Source organism: Camelus ferus, chromosome 28, assembly GCF_009834535.1.
Source record: "Camelus ferus isolate YT-003-E chromosome 28, BCGSAC_Cfer_1.0, whole genome shotgun sequence".
In the NCBI taxonomy this organism is placed as follows: domain Eukaryota; kingdom Metazoa; phylum Chordata; class Mammalia; order Artiodactyla; family Camelidae; genus Camelus; species Camelus ferus.
In genome coordinates, this window is record NC_045723.1 from 2415058 (window position 1) to 2435526 (window position 20469).

Consider the following 20469-nt stretch of genomic DNA (forward strand, 5'->3'; position numbering starts at 1 on the left):
TTATTTTTCTCATGCACATACATACAACTTTTTATTTAGTGTACACTCATTGTTCTTCTTAAGTATAAATAAGCCACATGTTGTTAATATGTCTTTCCTCCTAGGATAAAGATTACATGAAGCCTTTGCTTCTTAAAATCCATGTAAACCCACCTGCAGAAGTATCGACTTCCTTGAAGGTCTACCAAGGACATACACTGGAGAAAACTTACATGGGGGAGGATTTCTTCTGGGCTATAACCCCGGTAGCTGGAGACTACATCCTGTTTAAATTTGACAAGCCAGTCAATGTGGAAAGGTTGGTCATGACTGAAATATATTTGCTCTTACAATTCAGACCTCTTACTCATAATGTGATTTATGGTGGAATTTTTCTGGTATGGTTAACGGATGTGAGGAGACAGCCTCAGATGTGAGATTATAGTATACATTTCCTACAACTCAGTAATAAAAGAGGTGTGTTGCTTTCAGATATAATATCAGCATTCAGCATGTTTGATAAATGCTATTAGTATTTTTAATACTTTTATGTAGAACTCTCCCTCGAAATCTGAAATCAGTTTTCATATCCTTATGCTAGGCTATCCTTAAAATTTGACTGAGAGCTAGTTGGTGACCCTGCAATTTGGTTGAAATGATAAATTTGACAGACTATCACTATTCCTAGTCAGTGGGTTTGTAGGTGCTGGATTACTTTTAGTACAATATGGAGGAATTCACAACCCCTATAGGTTTTTCAGCATGTATGTTCACTTAACAAACATTGGGACTTTTTCTCCCTGTTTTTTGCTTAATCGTCATGATTCCTTCAATCTTTGCTCAGTCATGGGTGTGTTCCCCCGACTGTGGCATGCTTAAATGTAATCCCCAGAACAGAATAGAGTTCCCTAGCCTGCAGCATATGATGTTATGTGTTCTGATGAAAGCCATTTGGTCTTTAGAATCTGCCAAAAAATCACTTGGAATAATTCTATTTTAGGTGGTCGAAAACAATGCATAGCTAAATGTGATGCTGTTAATTTTCTTCTGTTACGCTGACGTGATTCTGAAGAGGAATTTAAGTGTGATTCTTTTAAGCAATGGAAGGATCACTGGGAAAACATACTAAAATACTTCAGAGTAGTATTTTGCACTTATATGAGTATCTAATATTGGTTTTGTTATTTATAATGTTCATTTGCATCCTACATAGTGATACTCCGCACCGTGAGGTATTGTCTGCCACACTTAAAAACGCCATCAGTCACCGCCGGCTCTAGCGTTGTCCACGCTACTCTGAGGTAGGGCCGCCTTCTTGAATCTTTGTCAGCTATAGTCTGACTCATATTTTATTTCTGTGTTTGTATTTTCAGTTATTTGTTCCATAGTGGCAACCAGGAACATCCAGGAGATATTCTGCTCAACACAACTGTAGAAGTTTTGCCTTTTAAGGTACGACTATTTTTTCCTCTTAATTTTCCTTAAGAACTAGTATTAATAGACCTGATGTGAGGCTATTCTTGTTTATGAAGGAAAATTCTCATGACTGCAGGGCCTGGGTGGTGAGTAATACTAACTTTTTTAGGAAATGTGGGACACCTAATATATTGTCTCCTTTGCCTTATTCATAGAAAGAGCCTTCATTTTGTTTCCTGTTGGAAAATAACTTGGAAGTTTGTTCTGGGAAAATAAATGAATCATTATTTCAGTATTTACCTGTTGTTTGTATTTTTTTTAACTTTTTTTATTGACTTATAGTCATTTTACAATGTTGTGTCAAATTCCAGTGTAGAGCACAATTTTTCAGTTATACATGAACATACACATATTCATTGTCACATTTTTTTTCACTGTCACATCTTTTACCACAAGATCTTGTATATATTTCCCTGTGCTATACACTATAATCTTGTTTCTCTATTCTACATTTTGAAATCCCAGTCTGCCCCTTCCCACCTCCCGCCCCCTTGGCAACCACAAGTTTGTATTCTATGTCTATGAGTCTGTTTCTGTTTTGTATTTATGTTTTATTTTGTTTTTGTTTTTGTTTTTAGATTCCACATATGAGCAATCTCATATGATATTTTTCTTTCTCTTTCTGGCTTACTTCACTTAGAATGACATTCTCCAGGAACATCCATGTTGCTGCAAATGGCGTTGTGTTGTCAGTTTTTATGGCTGAATAGTATTCCATTGTATAAATATACCACTTCTTCTTTATTCACTCATCTGCTGATGGACATTTAGGCTGTTTCCTGTCTTGGCTATTGTAAATAGTGCTGCAATGAACATTGGGGTGCAGGTGTCATTTTGAAGTAGGGTTCCTTCTGGATATATGCCCAGGAGTGGGATTCCTGGGTCATATGACCTGTTGTTTGTATTTTGAGTCCCAAAATACCATGTAGTTTTCATGCCTGTTAAATGATACACAAAGTTAATTTATCAGCCTCTAAGGAATGCTTAGATTTCTTTCAAGTTAACATACAGTTCTTTACTTCTGTATGGTCTTCATAGAAAACAGTATTGTATTAAATTGCTTTAAGTTGGAAATTAATTAAAATGTATAATTTCGAATCACCAATACATTCTATACAGATTCAGATGATGGTTTAGAAAAGGAGCACTTTATATATTGATGAGCGTTTGAAGATTCAGGACTGGGATGGTGTGTTCTCGTTTCAGAGATAGCTGTGCCACAGATGTCACTTTTATATTTATTAAGATATATTCATAACTTAGGTTTGTTTTAAATAGAAGTCATTATTTATAAAATGTTTTTCTTCTGTTTTAGAGTGAAGGTTTGGAAATAAGCAAAGAAACCAAAGACAAACGATTAGAAGATGGTTATTTCAGAATAGGTAATACCTCCTTTAAACTAGTAAAATGTCCTTTACTTTTCTGGACTTAGTCCTAAAGTAATGTTCAGTTCTTTTCAGACGTGGAAAAGCCTTAGGATTATAAATACCAGTGTAATCTTTTATTTGTTCCTGTGTTTTACATACTTTTATTATCCTGACCCAACTAGGATTTCAGATCAAAGGTTCATTCACTGGTTCCTCTTTCTCTCTCCACCTGCCGTTCCACTGTTGTCCCTGGTAGATGACCTGCCTTGCTCTGCCTCCTGCAGCCCCTCGGTGGATGTCCTTAGTGAGCCACTCTCATGGTGTCAGCAGCGTCACGAGCCTCCCTCCCAAGACCTGTTCGGAGATGCCCACGGCCATGGCCCCCTGGAGGCTGTCACCATCCACCCTAAGCGTCTGTAACACAGACATTTATTGATCAGCATGGTTTTCGCTGTCACTCTCTGTCTAGCTGCCTAAATCTAACCTTGGGAGACACCGTGAACCCCCCGTGCCCGCTTGACTGTCCATTAGCATAAAATATGTCCATTTGTGTCTGAATGTGCAGTCACCCTAGTGCAATGGTGCTACAGACCCTCTGCCTGTTCCCTAGCCCACCCGCAGAGCTGGCGCCTCCACGACCTGGGTGGAACCCTCAGTGACCTTCCATGATCAGACTCCTTACCGTCTCATTACTTCCTCTTATCCTGTATTTCTCCAGTCCCAAGGCGTCTTCCTTTAAGTCCCCGTGTCTTTCTGTGCAGCTGCGTCTCTGGCCGTTTTCCCTGCCTGAAATGATGAATTGATACTTCTCCTGAAGAACACTTTCTCATCTTTTATTAACCAGCTTAGTTGCCTCCTCTGTTCTCCTTAGCACTCTGTGTGCACCTTTGCTGTGTAATTGCGTTGTTTCATAGCTCGGGTCCGTGTGCTTACCTTGGAAAGGGGGCGGGCTGAGCTCAGGCGTCTCCTGCAGTAAACATAGGGATTGTCACTTGATAGACATCAGTGCAGTGAATGATTATATATTTCCTTTCACATAAAACAAACTGACACTTTTCTTAGTGGTAGGCAAAAGAGACTCTCGGTGCATTAATATTGTAGGTGTACAGGACAGAGACATTCTTACAACTGTCGCTGTAACTCATATTTGGTGAGTGTCATTCAGGTTTTGCTGCAAGGCTTGTGCAGTAACCCTGACTAATTTCTGTGCAGTTTTAGTGTATAGATGAGTTTAATTATTTTCATATTCAGGTTATATCTCAGCCCACTCTAAAAATGTAGATAAAATTAGCCAAGTATACAAGACATTTGTTAACTCTATTACCTGTTAGTTACTTAATTTCTGAGAATGTTGCGTTCTAGGTTATGAAAGTAGCATGGGAAATAGAGACATTTATATGATTAAATATCTCAGCAGTAATTTGAAGATAATGACCATCTAAAACGTCAACTCATACACACTTAGAACCAGTAGAGAACTGATGGATGATTGGCACTGCGACCTGATGTAACGGAACTGTGCATCAGAATCAAAAGCAACTGATTTTTTTCAACTGCATAGAAAAAATTCTGCCTCCTTAAGAAGTATGCTTTAGTGCAGTGGTGTGTGAGGGGCTTCATGGACCTTCTCCCTGGTGAAAACAAACATCGCTGGTGAAATTATTATTTCTTTTTTAATACAACAAAGGGAGAAACATTTACTCTTAAAGTCTGAATCTCAGTAACAGCATTAAGAGTCTGTGTCATTGGAGCCCTGGCCCGCTCCATCACCCACACCGGCCAAGCTCAGAGAGAGGGAAGCCCTGCTCTGCAGGTCCAGCCAAGAACACTGCCTGCCTCTCCCGCAGCCCCCACTGCCACCCCAGGGCTGCGGTATCTCACCCCGAAGGGTAGGCCGCCAGCATCTGCCACCCCCCCCCCCGCCCCCGCCAGCTCCCTGTTGCAGAAGCTCTGTCCCAGCAGCTTCGAGATCTGAGGCTCCCTTCCTCCACCTAACCTCCATTCATCTCACTTTTTTCTTTTTCTGTGTACAGGTACCTGCGTGATATCCTCAAGTGCCCTCTTGACCCACAAAACCCGAACTATTTACTATCTGCCCTTTTTAGGAAAAGTTTGCCAATCCCTGGCTTAGAGAAATGTGGCTGAGAGCAAAGCATTTTCCTGTCACTTTTTCAACAGCGTTTTTGTTTTGTTCTCTTGCTGTTTCATCACAGCAAGAGAAACTGAGTACAGAACATGTTATCTTTTATAGAAGTTCTTGCTCCTTGTCCTTACAGGAGAGCTTTTTCAGCTTATCATTTGTGGTGTTTTATATTGGGACTGCCTCGAGAAGGTTATCACTTCTTAATTCTAGATCTAGATCTGACCTTGGAAAGAATACACATAGACTGAGCCCCAGTACAAGGCCAGCCATTGTATGTGTATCTAGTTAAAGCACTGAAATTTGTTACTGTTGACTTAACCCTCAAAGTGGTCAGACTGAGTGATGGTACAGGGTATGTTGTGTAAGGTTAATAAGTCACCTTTTGCTAAAAACTTGTCTGTTGGTTGATGTACGAACAAATGTATTTGTTTTAATTTGCAGTAAGAAAATGCATAGCTCTGCCTTTTTAAAGATGTTGCTTCTAATGTTTTGAAGCGTGCACTACTTCATGAAAAATTTAAAAGTTGAATAAAAGTAGAAAGAAGGAAAAAAATTCACCCATGCTTTGTCTAAAAACACCCACCAGAAATATTTCAGTGTCTTTAAGTCAGTGTAATTTCAATGTAAGTCAGTGACATTTCCTGTGTGCTTGTTTCAGTCTACTCAGTGAGTGTTGGTTTTTATTTTGAAGGGAAATTTGAGAATGGTGTTGCAGAAGGAATGGTAGATCCCAACCTAAATCCCATTTCAGCCTTCCGACTTTCAGTTATTCAGAATTCTGCTGTTTGGGCCATTCTTAATGAGGTAAGATAAGATATTAAATCAGTGAAACAGCTTAAATTCTACATTTTTTTTTTACAACATTTGGATTTCGTAATTAAGACCTCTTTGGAATTGAAAATTGTCATATCACACTTTTCACTCTCTTGTATTTCAGATTCATATTAAAAAAGTCACAAACTGACCATCTCCTAAGAAACCAACACATTTTTTTCCTGTGAATTTGTTAAAGACAGCTGAGCATGTCCTTTTTTTTTTTTTTTTTTAAACTTGAATTCTACCTCTTGTGAAATCTACTGTAGATAAGATGATTGTCATTTCCACTCGGAAAGTGAATCTCCCTTGGATAATTGTATTCATTCGAACCTAAGCTGTCCTCCAATTTTAACTTGACTCAAACATTGTACAGTTATGACAGCCTGTTAATATGACTTGTACTATTTTGGTATTATACTAATACATAAGAGTTGTACATATTGTTACATTCCTTAAATTTGAGAAAAATTAATGTTAAATACATTTTATGAAGGGGGTACTTTTGAAGTTCATTTATTTTACTATTATAGACCCTCTTTTATAGATGATCAGGGATTATACATGTATATATAAATATTATAAATATACATAAAATGTTATGGAGTTAACTTATTAGAAACATTTAAGAAGTACATATTTTTGTGCAGTAAATTTTTGAACCAATACTTTTTTTGAAAACCAATTACCTTGCTTTTTTAAGTTCTTTCTATATTTTTCTTTGAAAATGCAAACATTACAAATCAATGCCATTTCTCAAATGCACTGCCATTTAAGAGTGATTCTAGATTGATTTCCTAACTGAAGTACTTTTATAATCAATGATTCTGAACAAACTGTTTTCAAAGGCATTTGTCATTCCTTAAAGCCAAGATTTTAAAGACCAATGTCCTTCTTGAGGTTTATTTTACTATACTGTGTACGGTGTACAGCCACCAAAAAATCAGTCTGATAAATTTTAACGTGCAGGGTGATGCATTCAACCCAAATTATCATAGACTGAAGTCATTACATTTCCATTGATATATAGAATGACAGACTCTTCTTTCTGTTTTAATCATTGTCTTTAATCCATGAATTAGATATATTTTTCTCTTTTGTTGCCACTTTTATATCTGCGCTCATTCTACGAGTTCTGACGAAATGTTTTCTAAGAAATGCTATTGTATGAGTCGTCATTGGTTTAATTTTAAAGAGACACAAAATTGTAATATTGGTTTTTGGTGAAAGGTGTTATAATAGTTACATGTTTTTGCAAAGTAATTTATTCTATTGCATTATGAACTTATAAGTAAATTCACATCTGAAGAGTGCTTATTACTCTTAAACGTGCAATTCCAAATGATATCACTACTATAATCAGCCTTAGCAAATTTTTTTCTTTTCAAAAGTATTTTACTTTTACAAAATTACGAATTACCAACATCAGTTCCCAGCCAGTCTGGTGTCCGCAGGTGGGTTGCAGGTGGGTTACAGGTGTGCAAAGATTGAATCCCCAGAGCTTTCAGAGGAGCCAGTGGTCGAGGCCTTGGGCAGCTGGAGGTTCCTGCTGGTTGCCTGTAGCCTGGGGGTTGTCACCTGGTTACCCAGTAGGCTGAACAGATAGCTTCCAAACAGCCTTGTTTTCTTTGCAGTGCTATGCAGCGGAAAAGGTTGGGAAACACTGATGAAGTACAAGTATTTCCATCACTCCTTATTTGAATAGTTCTTAGTTACTTTTCTTGATTAAAAAGTTACATATTGCCAATAATGATTTTTATGGCAAAGTCCGGCTAAAATCTTTATTGGGATTTTGAAATTTACTTTTTAAACATTTTTTAATTTACATCTTATTTTCTTCTCAAATCTCCTTGGCCCAGTGACTAACAAGCAGATTTCACTTGAAAAGCATAACCTTTCATTATGAAGTTTTCGGCACCAGCTTACCGTGATAGATTACTGCTCTAACAGTTACATATCAGGAGGTAAAAATCTGGAGGTGGGTTTAGAAATCCCCTTGTTTCCCTGCTCCCCCAGGTGGCCAGGTCTGATCTGAGGAGGAAAGGCCATGTGCAGAGACTCTCGGGAGGGGACACTTGCGGTGACTTTACTCATTAGGTTACATCAGTACGACTCCCTGCCACTGGTCTGGGCATCACGGTCTTTGGACTGAGCTAGATCTTGCCAGCTTTTTCCTGTTTGCATGCTCAGTCTCCCCTTCCAGGCTGAGCTCATCCCTCCTGTTCCTGAGAATACGTTCAGCCAGATCTTATCCATCTTTCAAGGACTCTCCTGCGGCCTCCTTCCTCCCTGGGAATCTGTTCCCAGTGCCTAGACGAGCCTAGACTAGTGCCTGACCTGTGGCAGGTGCCCAGGCAGCGTCGGGCTGAGGGGCTACCTGTTCCAACCATACTCCTCTTTCTTTTTCTTAACCCTCTTTACCTCCTGTCCTTGCCACACACTCAGCTGTCTAGTTTTTGATCCTGGGGAGTGTGTGTGCACAGACGTGTGCTCACTCTGGCCAAACGTCGAGCTCCTGCGGGCAGGCCTGTGCCTCCTCCTCCCTGTCTGTCCCTCTGCTGCACAGGTGCTCCCGGGGCCTTGTGTTAGTTGTGCTCGCCTTCCCCCCAGTTTTCACGAGGCAAGTGGAAGTGGCCACGCTTTCCTCAAGCAAGCAGTTATAGTGGCTGCCCTGGAGAGTCATGCTGGGACAGGAGATGAGGGAGCCTGGAAATGAAAGTAAATACTTGACCTTGAGTGGACACTGAACCACTTTTACCCGAAGAGTGAGTGGGAAGAAGTGTCACGTGGTGGGACTAATTTTATCTTTATATATACATGGCATGATGTCTCTGGAGCTGCCCTGTCCTACACAGTAGCCACTAGACACATGGTGGCCACTTCAATGTCAGTTAATAAAATAAAACACTCAGCTCCTCAGTCACACCAGCTCCACGTGGCTAGTGCCCACTGGACTGGACAGCACAGATACAGGACGTCTCCATCATCACAGAAGATTCTGTTGGACCACACTGTGTCAAGAGTGTTAATGTGAACATTTGAGAAACCAGAATAATGAATTCTGATTATGAAGTTAAAAGCAGACATGCAGAATATATCATAATGCAGATGATGATGAGTATTTTGGGTGAGAAGAGAAGGTTGTGGACCTGTTTCTAGGATTGTTAAGATCCAGTTTCTAAGTTCTTTGGTATAAGTCTCACGCATTCTTCACGGCATCCCCCGTCCCCTGCGAGGTAGTCAGAAAAGAGCAACCGCTTGAGGTTGGGGTTCCAAAGCTGGTGTGATTGACAAACTTTGGAAAAGGGGAATGCAAATAGATTACATAGCATGCAGGCTCTGGACATGGATGTGTATGCTGATTCAACCATCGGAGATGTCTTTGAGCAAAGGCATAGCTTTTCAAATCAGTCATTGCATCGGCAAATAATTAGAAGGTGTTATTTTAAAAACATGAGCAACACTCTGAAGGCTTTTTTAAAATCTGTCATAATAATGAAAAAAGTTGTCTCCCAACAATGCTGTCCTCAAAAACAAGTGTAGGTGTATGGAGACGGCACGTTTGGAGAGACCGCTCTAATTGATAGCACTGTATATTTGTAGCAGCCAGAATTCTACCAGTGACCCCCCTTCCCCCTTGGTGAGTTGAACCTGTGACAGTGTGACCCATAATAATGTTATGTTACATAGCAAATGGGAGATTATCTGGGGACAGCTAATCTAATCATGGGAACCCTTTAAAAGCAGCGAGTTTTCTCAGGCTGTTAACAGAAGTCAGAGATTCAAAGCAGAAGGACTTAAGGCACCATTGCTAGTTTAAGATGGGGGGCATTTCCAGAAGAAATGCAGATGGTCTTAAGGAGCTGTGAGGTCCCAGCTGACAGCCAAGCGAATGGAAACTGCAGTCCTGCAGCCACAGGAACTGAGTTCAGCCAACAACCTGAAAGACTTTGCAGACTCTCCTCCAGCCGCGAAAAGCCCCGCCCCGCCGGCACGTTGGTTCCAGCCTTGCTAGACTTCAGGGAGCTCAGTCCCGCCTGCCTGGACTTCTGGCCTACAGAGCTGAGAGATAATAAATGGGTGTTGTTTTAAGCTTTTAAATTTGCAGTGATTTTATGCAGCAATAGAAAATGACAATATTTCAAAGAGCTGAGGAGGGAAAGTCTTCCTGCTTGGTTCCCTCTGGTATGCAGGGTATTTCTTGATAAACACATGAATGAAGTCTTACACTAGCAGATCATACACCTCATCTGGGATTCTCTGCCAGAGACCTGAATTAATCCTCAGTGGAAGGTTGTTGGCAAAAACTTGCAGCATCTTGGTAGCTTTTCATAAAGAAGCTGCTAGCATGAGATTGCAGGAGTAGCATCCAGCATGTCAGGAGTCTTTCTTCCTGGAATTGGTGTCACTTTATGCTGATTTAGGCTGATCTGAGCCTATCAGTGTATTATTTAAGAATGAACAATGGTACTTTGAATATTAAATTAAATTTGTCTTTATGTAGAGATCAGATAATCTACTCTGTATTGAAGAACTTCATTTTTTTAAAAAACCAAAGTTATTTATTCTACTGTCTAAGCACAGATCAAATCCTATACATGCTAGCCAAATACTTCTCTGCTTCCAAAATACATTCCAAAATACTCTGCTTCCAAGCCGTTAATTGCTAATGAAGTTTTATTTTGCTTTGTCCATTAATTTTTGAGTTTCTTTTTACTGTATTGCCATAGGCTTGAGGTAAGAAAAGCTGAGCTAGAAGAAAATGAGAGACTAAGATTTGCAAAAGGTTGGAAATTTGAGTCATAATATCTGAGCGTTCTAAAGGAGCTTAGACATCTGATCTCTTTCCGTTAAAGAAAAGGCAACTTCTCTAAGCTATGCAGCAGTGTTTATAGTGTGCTGCATTTAGTTTGATAGTTGTAAAATTTTAGTAATTAATCTTAACAGATACATGCCATGATAACTCACATGCTTACTTTATTTTTTTTAATGCATGTGAACGTACAGTGCTGAAAAGACCACCTCCACAGTATTACTAAAAAGAAACAAAAGGATTTGTTATATATACACATACATACACACCGATACCATCAATACCTATACAGAAACTCGTCTTACCTGAAACACGCACTCCTCCTGTTTGGGCGCTAGCTAGGGCATTTCCAAAGGGACAAACCAGGAAGAGCTGGTGCTCTAGAGTGCGTGGAAGTGGAGGATTTAGTTGCTATTCAAAAAAGTAAACTGGTGAATGGGGAACACTTGGTGCGGAAAAACATTAGGAACCGTGGTGCTAAAATTGTTCTGAAATAAGGACTGTCTGTTGTGGGGAACATTCAATACTCTTGGGCACCAGGGAGGCTGTTTAAGGGGTCACTTGGCCCCCAGGGGTTCATGTATTGGTAATTAGCCGACCACCCTGGAATCAAAGGTTTGGAACTTTAGTTCAATCAGCATTCCATTATTTGAAATGCTCTCAGTGTTTGCTGGAATTGGGTGGAAATACCTTTGGACGTATTCTCTGAGCCTTAAAAATGGCCGTGTCGACAGCACCGTAAGACGCACTGCCAGCCAACTTGATACCTTCCATTTCAGTGTGGACAGTCATGTTTTCCAAGAAAGGTTCAGAAATCAGCTGATTGAACGTTAACAACTGTTTCATTTATGGAGTGAAATACTGAAGCGTTTCTCCTTGAGAACACTTTGGAAAGGTGGCTTTCGCCACTGGGGACGTTTCTGGAAGCGGCTCATGGAGACGCTGCCGGACGAGCTGCTCTGCCAGTCTGTGCCAGGTGTCTTCTTCCCCTTAAATGTACCGTCTGTACTTTCCTCACAGCGTCTTCATTGGCTGAATGGGTAATGCCTGTAGTAATACTTTAGGTACCGGTTGGATTTTTAAAGGCAGATTATTTATTTTCAAATTTGCTGCTATAATTGAAAACCTGATAACTGGTCCCGCTGACTGTGCCTTTCATCACCGTTTCTCTGTGCCACGACGGTCCGTGTGTATTTGAAGTAAAGACGTTTAAAAAGCCATGTTGAATTCAAGACTCCTTCTAATAAAGATGGGTGAGAATTGCATGAGTACCAAGGTTTTTTTATTGTTAATTTTAACACATATAATAATAGCTTACTGGAACTGTTTTAAGTTAGGAAACATGAGTGACTTTTATATGTGGTTTTGGGGAAAGTCTTTACAGAAAGAACAAAAGCCTTGGTGTTAAGACCACGATTATCAGTGCGATGCATAGTTCACTCATGTCTTGTGTGTGTGCCATGGGCTTCATCAACCTAACGTATTTTGTTTGTCGATTTTATGGGTTTTGTTTTGCACAGACAATGCTGTTAATGGTATTTAGGGCCTGCAGTACAGTGATTCTTCCTATTTGAGTTACAAGTTAAGGAGGCTTTTGAAGGTTAGACTAGGATCCTGTGGCTTATGTAAAAGTTTAACATTAGAAACAGGGGTGGACTCTGTACCTTGTCAGTAACAGTGGGGAAGGGGAGGAGGGACAGCTTGTGATGATCAGGTTCTCACGTTCTCCAAATGGCTCATCTTTCAAAAATAATTCATATTAGAAAATTTTATCTATTTTCCTCGTGCCCTTAGTACTCTGTATATCACTCTGTGTGCAGATACTAAAATGAGTAAAATACATGCTTTAGTTTAAAAAATATTTATTACAGCAATGTACACTTAGTTAGTTTTAAGGAATGTAGTCGAGAACAGTGTTCACACACATATTTCCTCAGATCTGCAAACTTTGCACCTTTAGGGTATCTACAGCGGGAGGCTATTTACAGGGTTCACACGCAGTCACCCCTCCCTGGCCCTGCTGGCTGGGCCGCGTGGGCAGCGGCCCCTGCTCACCGCACCCTGTACTTGTAGAAGGAGCACAGCGCGCGGGTGAAGTTCCATCCCAGCGCCAGCGACAGTCCGTAGAGCAGGATGAGCGGTGCGAACGGGTAGAGAAGGATCACTGTGTTTTTCAAAAACGGCAGTGCTGGAAAAGGGGCAAATCCAGACCCGCTGGTGAGAGAAACGCACGAATGAAGACAGCGCTCACCGCGGCCCGAGGGGCGGAAGAGGCGTGCGTCGGCTGAGCCTCACGGATTCATCTCACTGAGGATGCTGTGCGCAGCCAGAAAGGCACCACTGGTACCTCTCTCCTGCGTTACTTCCTTCTCAACTAACGGCTGTGACGACACCAAGAAGAGGTTTCTCAGCACAGAGGCCGAGTGAGAAGCAAACCCAGGACTACGGTTCCGCGTGAGGAACAAACATCACCCACGTTAAAGGACACAGTGGTGAACTTAAACCTGGGACCGCCTCAGAAGCCTCGCATCTAACGTGCCGACAGAGATGGATGATGTTACGGGGAAAACCAACTTTCAGCTATTTGAGATTTCCTAAAGTAAGTAGCGTTACTTGAGCTCTCCTGAGCTCAGCAGGAGATGGGCTGGTCTGTGATTATGTACAGAACCCCTCACCCCTAAGCTTCTCCAGTCCAGGAGGTGGCCTGGGACCTGGCCTGAGGCCCAGACTGTCCAGCAGGCGCTCCTGTCTGTTGACTCCTCACCAGCTCTGCACCTGCTGCCTGGAGACTCAGTGCACCCCAGGCAGTGCACCTGCTCCTGGGCACCCCCATCTCCCTGGGATGGGCAAACTTTGTGTACTGTGTCTCGGGTCCAGTATACGTATGAATTGTGAGCAGGGTTCATCTATTTTAAACACAGATGTTTACAAAATAAAGAATATTTCGAACAAAAGAACCCCCATAAAAATAAAAAATGAGGCAAAGGTTTTAAACACGCCTATACAGCAGACCCAACCCTATCCTCACTCTAACCTACTGCTGGTAACCCAGAACCAAAAGCCTGGGAGAAAAGGAGGAGGAAGCTTGTCGTGGGTTCCTGCAGTTAACTTGGAGAGCATCGGTATGATTTCATACGCTTCCTTGAAATTATAAAACTTGTTATAAACCAGCTATGCCACTTTCTAGCTACGTGACAATGGGCAAGTTAATCTCTCAGTGCCTGTTTCCTCATTTGAAAAATGCAGAGAAGTAAACCTGTATCATCTCATTATGAAAATTAAAGAGAGAATGCAGCGCCTGTTAAGAGCTCCATAAAAGTAAACTAACTTTATTACTGTTAACAACAACTTCCCCATCCTGTTATGCTGTCAGTCAACCAAAAAAATCAATTACTTACCACTGTATCCTAGGAAAGTTACATAGATATAATAGCCAACTGCAACCAACCATAAGGTATTTCCAACTAAATATCCAATAAATGTGTCTGTTAGGATAACATCTGTGGAAGAGATGCAGACAGTGAATCTCTCTTCAGTGCACACAGTGGAGACTTTTTGATAATAGGTTGAGAAGTAACTTGCTACTTACGGTTGATGAAGAAAAGCTGGATAAAATGCAGAATGATGAGCAGAGGATAAAACGCGTTCAGATGCACATCGAAGGCGTAGCCCCACTCCACGTCGTAGTCTCTGCTCTGCCGTTTCACCAAATACTTGTTAGAGATAAACCTGAAGAGCAAAGTTGAAGCTTCTCTCATGATCCAAGAAAAGTAACCCTGTGAACACTTAGGACTACCTCCCACGTGCCAAGCACGCCTCCAGGTACTGACGATGCAGGCGTCAACAAAACAAAGTCCCACCTTCAGTCTAGTGGGAGTAGACTGACAACAACATAAATACCTGTCAGTGGGACTATGGAGAAACATAAAGCAGCACAGACGGACAGAGAACACAAAGTTGAAATGCAAAGTTAAATATGATGGTCGCAGAGTGCACCGTCTGGGTGAAGACCCAAGGGCAGTGATGGGAACTCCCAGGGCAGGGCACTGCAGACGGAGGGGGTCCCAGCACAGAGGCGGAGGTGGTGGCAGAGGGCCCGGGATGTGGAGGGATGGGTGAGGGCACCAGAGTGCCTGGAACAAGGGACAAGAGTGGCAGGAAATGAAATCAGAAAAGAAACAGAAGCCGGATCTCACAGAGCCTGTGGCCGCTGTCAGGCCTTTGGCTTTGACTCCTGGGGAAGTAAGAAGTCACTGTGGAGTCCCCAGAAGAGCATCCGACTTACTGTTTTGACAGGATGGACACCTGGCTGCCGATCTGAGAACAGACTGTGGGATGAGAGAGGAGGCGGCAGAGAGGCCAGAGGGGAGGCTGCTAGCAGGAAGAGGTGGGAAGGGTGAGACAGGGGAGGTGCTGGCGTGCGGGACACACTGCAGCCAGAGGGCGGAGCCAACAGGATGTGCCTACATATTAGACCTGAGGTACGAGAGAGGATGATCAGTCAAGGAGGACTGCGAGTTCTGCCTAAAAACAAATGGAAGACTGAGGTGGGGGTGGCTCTAGGAAGAGTGGTTCAGGATGGGGAAGAGTGCAGGAGTCTGATATGGACCTGTTGTATGTTGAAGCAGCCTGTCAGTATGGAGTAAGTACACTGAGTCTAGAGTTCAGAGGAGACGTCCAAACTGGAGATAGAAACTCATCAATGTGTAGATGACACTTAAAGCCACAAACCCGAACGAGACCACCCAGAGAGTGAACGCAGACAGAGAGCAAGTCCAAGGCCTAAGACCTGGGTCACCCCCCACTTCCCCCAATTAAAAGCTCAGGGCATAAGGAGGACCCAGTAAGGAAAGAGTGGCCAGTAATGTCTCCATTCACAAGAATGACCACTCAAGCTTATGTCACTGTTCCACAGCATGGCCCACTAGTTCCGTTAAGTGACAGACGAATGAAGAGAGAGACATCCAGGTAATAGAAAAACAGATCTTCAATGGAAAAGAATGAAAAGGATCATTTGTGTCACAGCTGTGGAAATTCAGTGGACTTTTATATGTGTGATTTCATTTTAAGGATACAGTTAAGAAAATGCTACGCCTACAGTGGAAACAAACATAGAAAAGATAAAGGAGGGAGGACGTAGTACAGCACTAACACAACCGTCCTGTACTCAGTTATCCGAAAACGTCAAGATAATACTGCTTTGCTCCAACAAACTGGAACTTATGAAAACATCTTCCATCTTGGCCAAAAACGTGCCATTAAAATGAATGGAATAGGCACCGAGCCCACTACCCACTACCAGGACCCACTGCCACAACCCAGGACCACTGTGTGGTCCTCATGCTGCTCCTCCCCCTCTGCTCGGTCCTTCAATGGGTGCTTTCCAGGCTTCTGGACTCCATCCGAGGACTACTTCTAGAACAGACGCTCTTGAGAGCGCAGACAGCTGCGGCCTTCACCTCCCACCTCCATGTTAATCATGCCAGTCACGCCCCCGTCCTGGCCAGACTGCTGCAGCTTCACAGTTACCCAGCCCCAGTGTCGAATGAACCTTTATTTCCACTAAATACTCAGCAAGCCTCCTGCATTCAACATGCCCAACACAGAATGCTGCGTCTGCACCCGCTGCTTAGTCCTAAGCCAGAAACGTGCAGGCCGCCCCAGAGGCCCCAGCCTCCTCCCTCCCTCATCATGCCCTATGATCTTCCGTGACCCCGCACTGGTCTGGGCCTCCTCCACGCGAATGCAGACCCCACAACCGTACCCAGCCTCGCCACTCCCTCCTCCTCCACTGCCCTAGAGAAGATTTTTCCTGCAGTGTGAATCTGATGGTATTTCTTACTTCGAAGTCTCCAAGCTCCCCGCCTCTCCCCACGCCAAACCCACAATGTGGCCTGTGAGATAAAGACCACTTCTTTTTCTGAATTGTGTTTAGGGCCAACTTCTCTAGTCGCATCTCTTCCCCAGCCGCCCGGTGTCTCCCAGTCCCGGCGTGCTGTGCCCCGCTTCTCTGCCTTTGCACTTGGTACCAGGATTAACGACCCCGTCTGCCCAGACACCTCGTGCTGGCTTCTGTGGCGCCTCTGGGATGACCAACATCACACATTATTTCTATTTCTAGTTCCTCATGCAGTTCACACACGTCAGTTCTCAAAAATACACCGAGTCCTTTTCTATTTAATTCAAACTGGGATACAGATTTATACTAAAGGGACTAAACTCCTGGTTTCTGAGGCCCTCCAGGATCAATGTGTTCCTGGCAGAATGCCTGCTACAACCTGTTTGTTTGGAAGCCTTACTGAAATTTCTTCATATACCATGTTTTTCCTGGAAATTTTGATCATGTATATGTGACTTACAATAGTTCACAGTATTACTTTAAGGCCAGATTTTAGAATTTTAGACTAACGATGCATTGCATTTACTGACTACCTACCACATACAAAACCTGTTCTGCACTAGTCAGAAGTTACCAAGGAAAATGAAAGGTTGGTATCATCAGAGGTTAGAGTCTCAGAATTCTGCTTAAAATATTAATAGCATTTGTTGAGCACTTACTACATGCAAGGCACTTTTCATACCACAGTCTTCTCCAGTGTCCTGCATTTTATAAAATAATTAACTCCATCTTCTGAAAGAGGAGACTGGAACTGAGAAGTCCACAGTAAACAACTGACCTGGGTTTGGAACCCAGGTATCTCTGTGACTCTGGTTCCACAGTGTTTTCTCTAATACATGACAACATCCACCCCCTACACCCAGCCTGCCAGCCACACAGGAGCACTGACCTGGGCAAAAACTGAAAAGCCAAACACTAGATTTCCGCAGTACACTACTGTTGTCACAGCAAACCCAGCAAAGTCAGGCCGAGACACCGGTCAATAAAACCTGCGTGTATCTCAGAAGGCACCGAAATTTTAACCAAAAAAGTCCTTTTTCAAGCATACTTCATTTAATGTCAGAGGTTCACAGTAAGATTCCATGAGAAAACCATCTACACATCCTGCACATGGAGAAGTGACCCACTGACAAACATAGAAAACTACCATCATCCAGACAGCTGAAACAGAACCATGATATTTTTGCAAAATCAGGGTTTTTGTTAATATGACAGAATCATTATTTCAGTTCACTTATTTGCTGCACTTTGACAAAGCAGACCACCCCCTTAGAGTATTTTCTGACACAGGTGCTGGCCCAGGAGGACAAGGTCTGATAGTCCCGGCAGCCACAATCGATGCTTTCAGTTCATCTATCTAGTTTCAATTTCCATCAGGTACTCTCTGAACCAAGCAAACAGAGGTTTTACAGCAAGCAGTAGCTGAAAAACCAAAATCATGGTACTTACCACATTAAAGTTGATATGAGAAGACCGACGCCTACACAATCTATGAATACAACCCACAGGAGCAGCTTTATTGTCTCAAAAAATCCCATGTCCAGCACAAAGCCAAATCCTATAGTGGACACTGAAAGAAAGATTTACAAGATGCGTTCAGGTACTTTGCTAGTTTCTGGGGATACAGGGCAGTCTCTGCCTTTCAGATGCCCAGTCTAGTGCAGGAGACAAGGATGTAAAAAAAAAAAACAACAAACAAACCCCAGAGATGTATCAGGTGAAACTGATAAAGAAATGCAGACCACCTTGGAACACAGAATAGCCACTGAGATATCTGAAGTTTACCGAGGAGGCCCTGTCTGTCTGTGGTTCACCAGGATGGCCCCAGCATATGGAAAACCACTAGTACTGAAGAGGCACTCATCTATTTAAGTCCCAGTGAAGGTGAGAAAAATCCTGACACACTCCAGCACCCTCAAGGTGGTTCAGACCCTTTCACTACACTACCGGAGAACTTAAAGCAGTTTCTCAAGCTCGTATCCGTGCTTTCAGAACTCTCACTCTGGACTGGCCTGATTGTGAAATGCAATTTCCAATCTTGATAGTAATTTTTCACAGTAAGTTTGCACTGGGGTATATCAACTTATTTATCATTAGTAGTTAAAAGACATGGAGTAACTCTGCCCTCTGCTTTTTAAAGTTCCAGGGAAACAGTTTACTCTAGCATCTGCTCAGGACCTTTAGAACCAAGAAGAACACAGCCTTCTTTCATGTGAGGATATTTTTGAGGCTTCAGAAAGAAAGTAACAGCTTCAGAGATCCCCAAATTGTGACCCACAATACTCTGACAACGTAAGATTCTCCAGATGACAAGTCCAACCTGAAACACATCATCGGTTCTTCAACACTACTGCAGATACACGAACACTTACCACAGAGCCAGATACTTAACAGGACCAAGAAAGCAGGGTCATCTCTGGCCCACTGGTCCTTTGTCTGCTTTCGATAATGAAAATTTCTATAAACTCTCTGTGGGGAAGTGAACAGGTAGAGCATCTGCCAGGCGGCAAACTCAAAGTCCATCTGCCGAAAACGGAAAAGCCTCCGCAAGTACTTGTAGCGCTTTGCTCCAGCTGTGTGTCGGGCTGCATCCCTGGAACTCAATGCTCCGTTCCCCTGCGCTAGGGAATTCACTGTGGTGCTTGGTAACATCTTCCTGGATGGAAGGGAAAAAAAATTTGTTTACAAGTAATCTGAAGAAACTGTTGACTACTAGCACCCCTCCAAGTCACTCTACATTTCGGCCCAATCCTTGAGAAGAGGCAGGGTTCCAAAGCAAGTGGAGCTGGTTCTCAGGCTGGTTTGGGGGCTCCAAGAACTGTCCACTGCACTCCAGGCAAGGACTGCCCCACACCCTTCTGAACCTTCATAACACTTTTTATAGGATCCACATGTTCTCCACACTTCACCTCCCTCAACCCTCAGGCTGCCCTCCCAGGTGACTATGGTTGAGACAGAAAGAAAAGAGGCCGTGGGAGCTAAAGTGATCCCTCCTAAGCAGATAGTGACAGAGCCAAAATTTGAACTCAGGAACCCCTTGCTCCAAATTCCATCTGTCATCTGTGCTCTTAACCATCAAGCCTAGAGCGCATGTTTAACACGCCTGAGGTCCTGGGTTCAATCCTCAGTACCTTCTCTGAAAATAAATAAATAAATAAACGTAATTGCCTCCTCCCCGCCAAAACAAACAAACAACAACAAAAACAAGAAACGCTGTTCCCAAAGAGATGCAATAAATGGCCTATCACACAGGTCCATCAGCGTATGACCAGCAAGCAACTCGTTCACTAGAATGTGATATAAAAACAAAAGCAAAACTCCAATGCATCGTGTTTTACTCCCTGAACAGTTCAGCAGGAGAACGACAGTGTGGGAGTCCGGCCGAACCAGTGTGAAGCCAGGGGAGCGCAGGTCACCGTCCGGCCCCCAAGCCCCGCCGGAGCAGCCCAGTCCGGCTCCACTCCCCAGGCCTCCGCGACGCCGGCCGCGCCTCCCGGGCCCAGCAGCTCCAGGGCGGCCCGGTTTCCCATAAAAACACAGGACGGCCAGTTACATGTGAATCTCAGAGACCGGAGTAATTTTTAGTATAAGAAGATCCGAAACACTGTGTGGACATACGCAAACCAGAACATCAGTTCTTGTCCGAAATTCAGCTGTGACCGGCCTCCCTGATCTTGTCTGGCAGCCCTACCGCAGGCCGAGCAGCCCGATTCGGGCGCGGTGAGTCCACGGCCAGAGGAAAACGCCCCGGAGCGAGCCGGAGCCGCGAGCGGACGGGGCGGTCGGCAGGTCTCACCTGGAGCCCCGCGGCGGCGGCCTCCACCAGCTCCAAACTGGACCCGGACCTCCGCGCAGCAGCCGCGGGGCCAACTCCCCTTCCCGCAACGTCGCGGGAGCTGAGGGGGCGGGGCGGGACGTGTCACGTGATCCACTTCCTCGGCGCGCGCAGCCTCTCGGACTCCCGTCATCCGCCGCGCGC

The 20469-nt window shown here is 43.4% G+C and overlaps 2 protein-coding genes and 1 long non-coding RNA gene across 12 annotated transcripts in view; 1 reads left to right on the forward strand and 2 right to left on the reverse strand.

The window, feature by feature from the left end:
• Positions 1-11809, forward strand: part of MGAT4A (alpha-1,3-mannosyl-glycoprotein 4-beta-N-acetylglucosaminyltransferase A) — an 87081-nt gene extending 75272 nt beyond the window's left edge. For 6 of the 8 annotated variants that reach the window (XM_032469591.1, XM_032469590.1, XM_032469595.1 and 3 more), the window contains 4 exons: positions 105-298; positions 1353-1431; positions 2771-2837; positions 3079-4842. In XM_032469591.1, the coding sequence (XP_032325482.1) occupies positions 105-298; positions 1353-1431; positions 2771-2837; positions 3079-3242 (504 nt within the window). In that variant the 3' untranslated portion in view covers positions 3243-4842. The other 2 variants (XM_032469594.1, XM_032469596.1) reach the window with 2 other exon arrangements.
• On the reverse strand, positions 2232-7336 carry LOC116660357. The gene is made up of 4 exons (XR_004315794.1): positions 7199-7336; positions 3756-3789; positions 3505-3608; positions 2232-2393 (listed from the first exon to the last, which is right to left on the reverse strand). It is a non-coding gene; the product is annotated as an uncharacterized LOC116660357 (long non-coding RNA).
• Positions 11810-12436: 627 nt separating the features above from the next.
• On the reverse strand, positions 12437-20435 carry UNC50 (unc-50 inner nuclear membrane RNA binding protein). Of its 3 annotated transcripts, none has more exons than XM_032469598.1 (6): positions 20287-20434; positions 18863-19146; positions 17940-18060; positions 14181-14320; positions 13990-14091; positions 12437-12779 (listed from the first exon to the last, which is right to left on the reverse strand). In XM_032469598.1, exons 2-6 carry the CDS (start codon positions 19140-19142, stop codon positions 12643-12645), a joined length of 780 nt encoding a protein of 259 aa, XP_032325489.1. In that variant the 5' UTR covers positions 19143-19146; positions 20287-20434; the 3' UTR covers positions 12437-12642. The 3 variants fall into 3 exon arrangements, with proteins under 3 accessions (XP_032325489.1, XP_032325490.1, XP_032325491.1); XM_032469599.1 differs by having other exon boundaries at positions 12637-12805; positions 20287-20435; XM_032469600.1 differs by lacking the exon at positions 12437-12779 and adding an exon at positions 12817-12972 and having other exon boundaries at positions 20287-20435.
• Positions 20436-20469: the final 34 nt, after the last annotated feature.

Coding starts and splice junctions, on each gene's coding strand:
- UNC50 (XM_032469598.1), bottom strand. CDS start 19,142: ATGTTACCAAGCACCACAGTGAATTCCCTAGCGCAGGGGAACGGAGCA. Junction 14,321..17,939: donor CTCATATCAACTTTAATGTG/GTAAGTACCATG, acceptor TTTGCTCTTCAG/GTTTATCTCTAACAAGTATT. Junction 12,780..13,989: donor AACTTTCCTAGGATACAGTG/GTAAGTAATTGA, acceptor CCCCTTTTCCAG/CACTGCCGTTTTTGAAAAAC.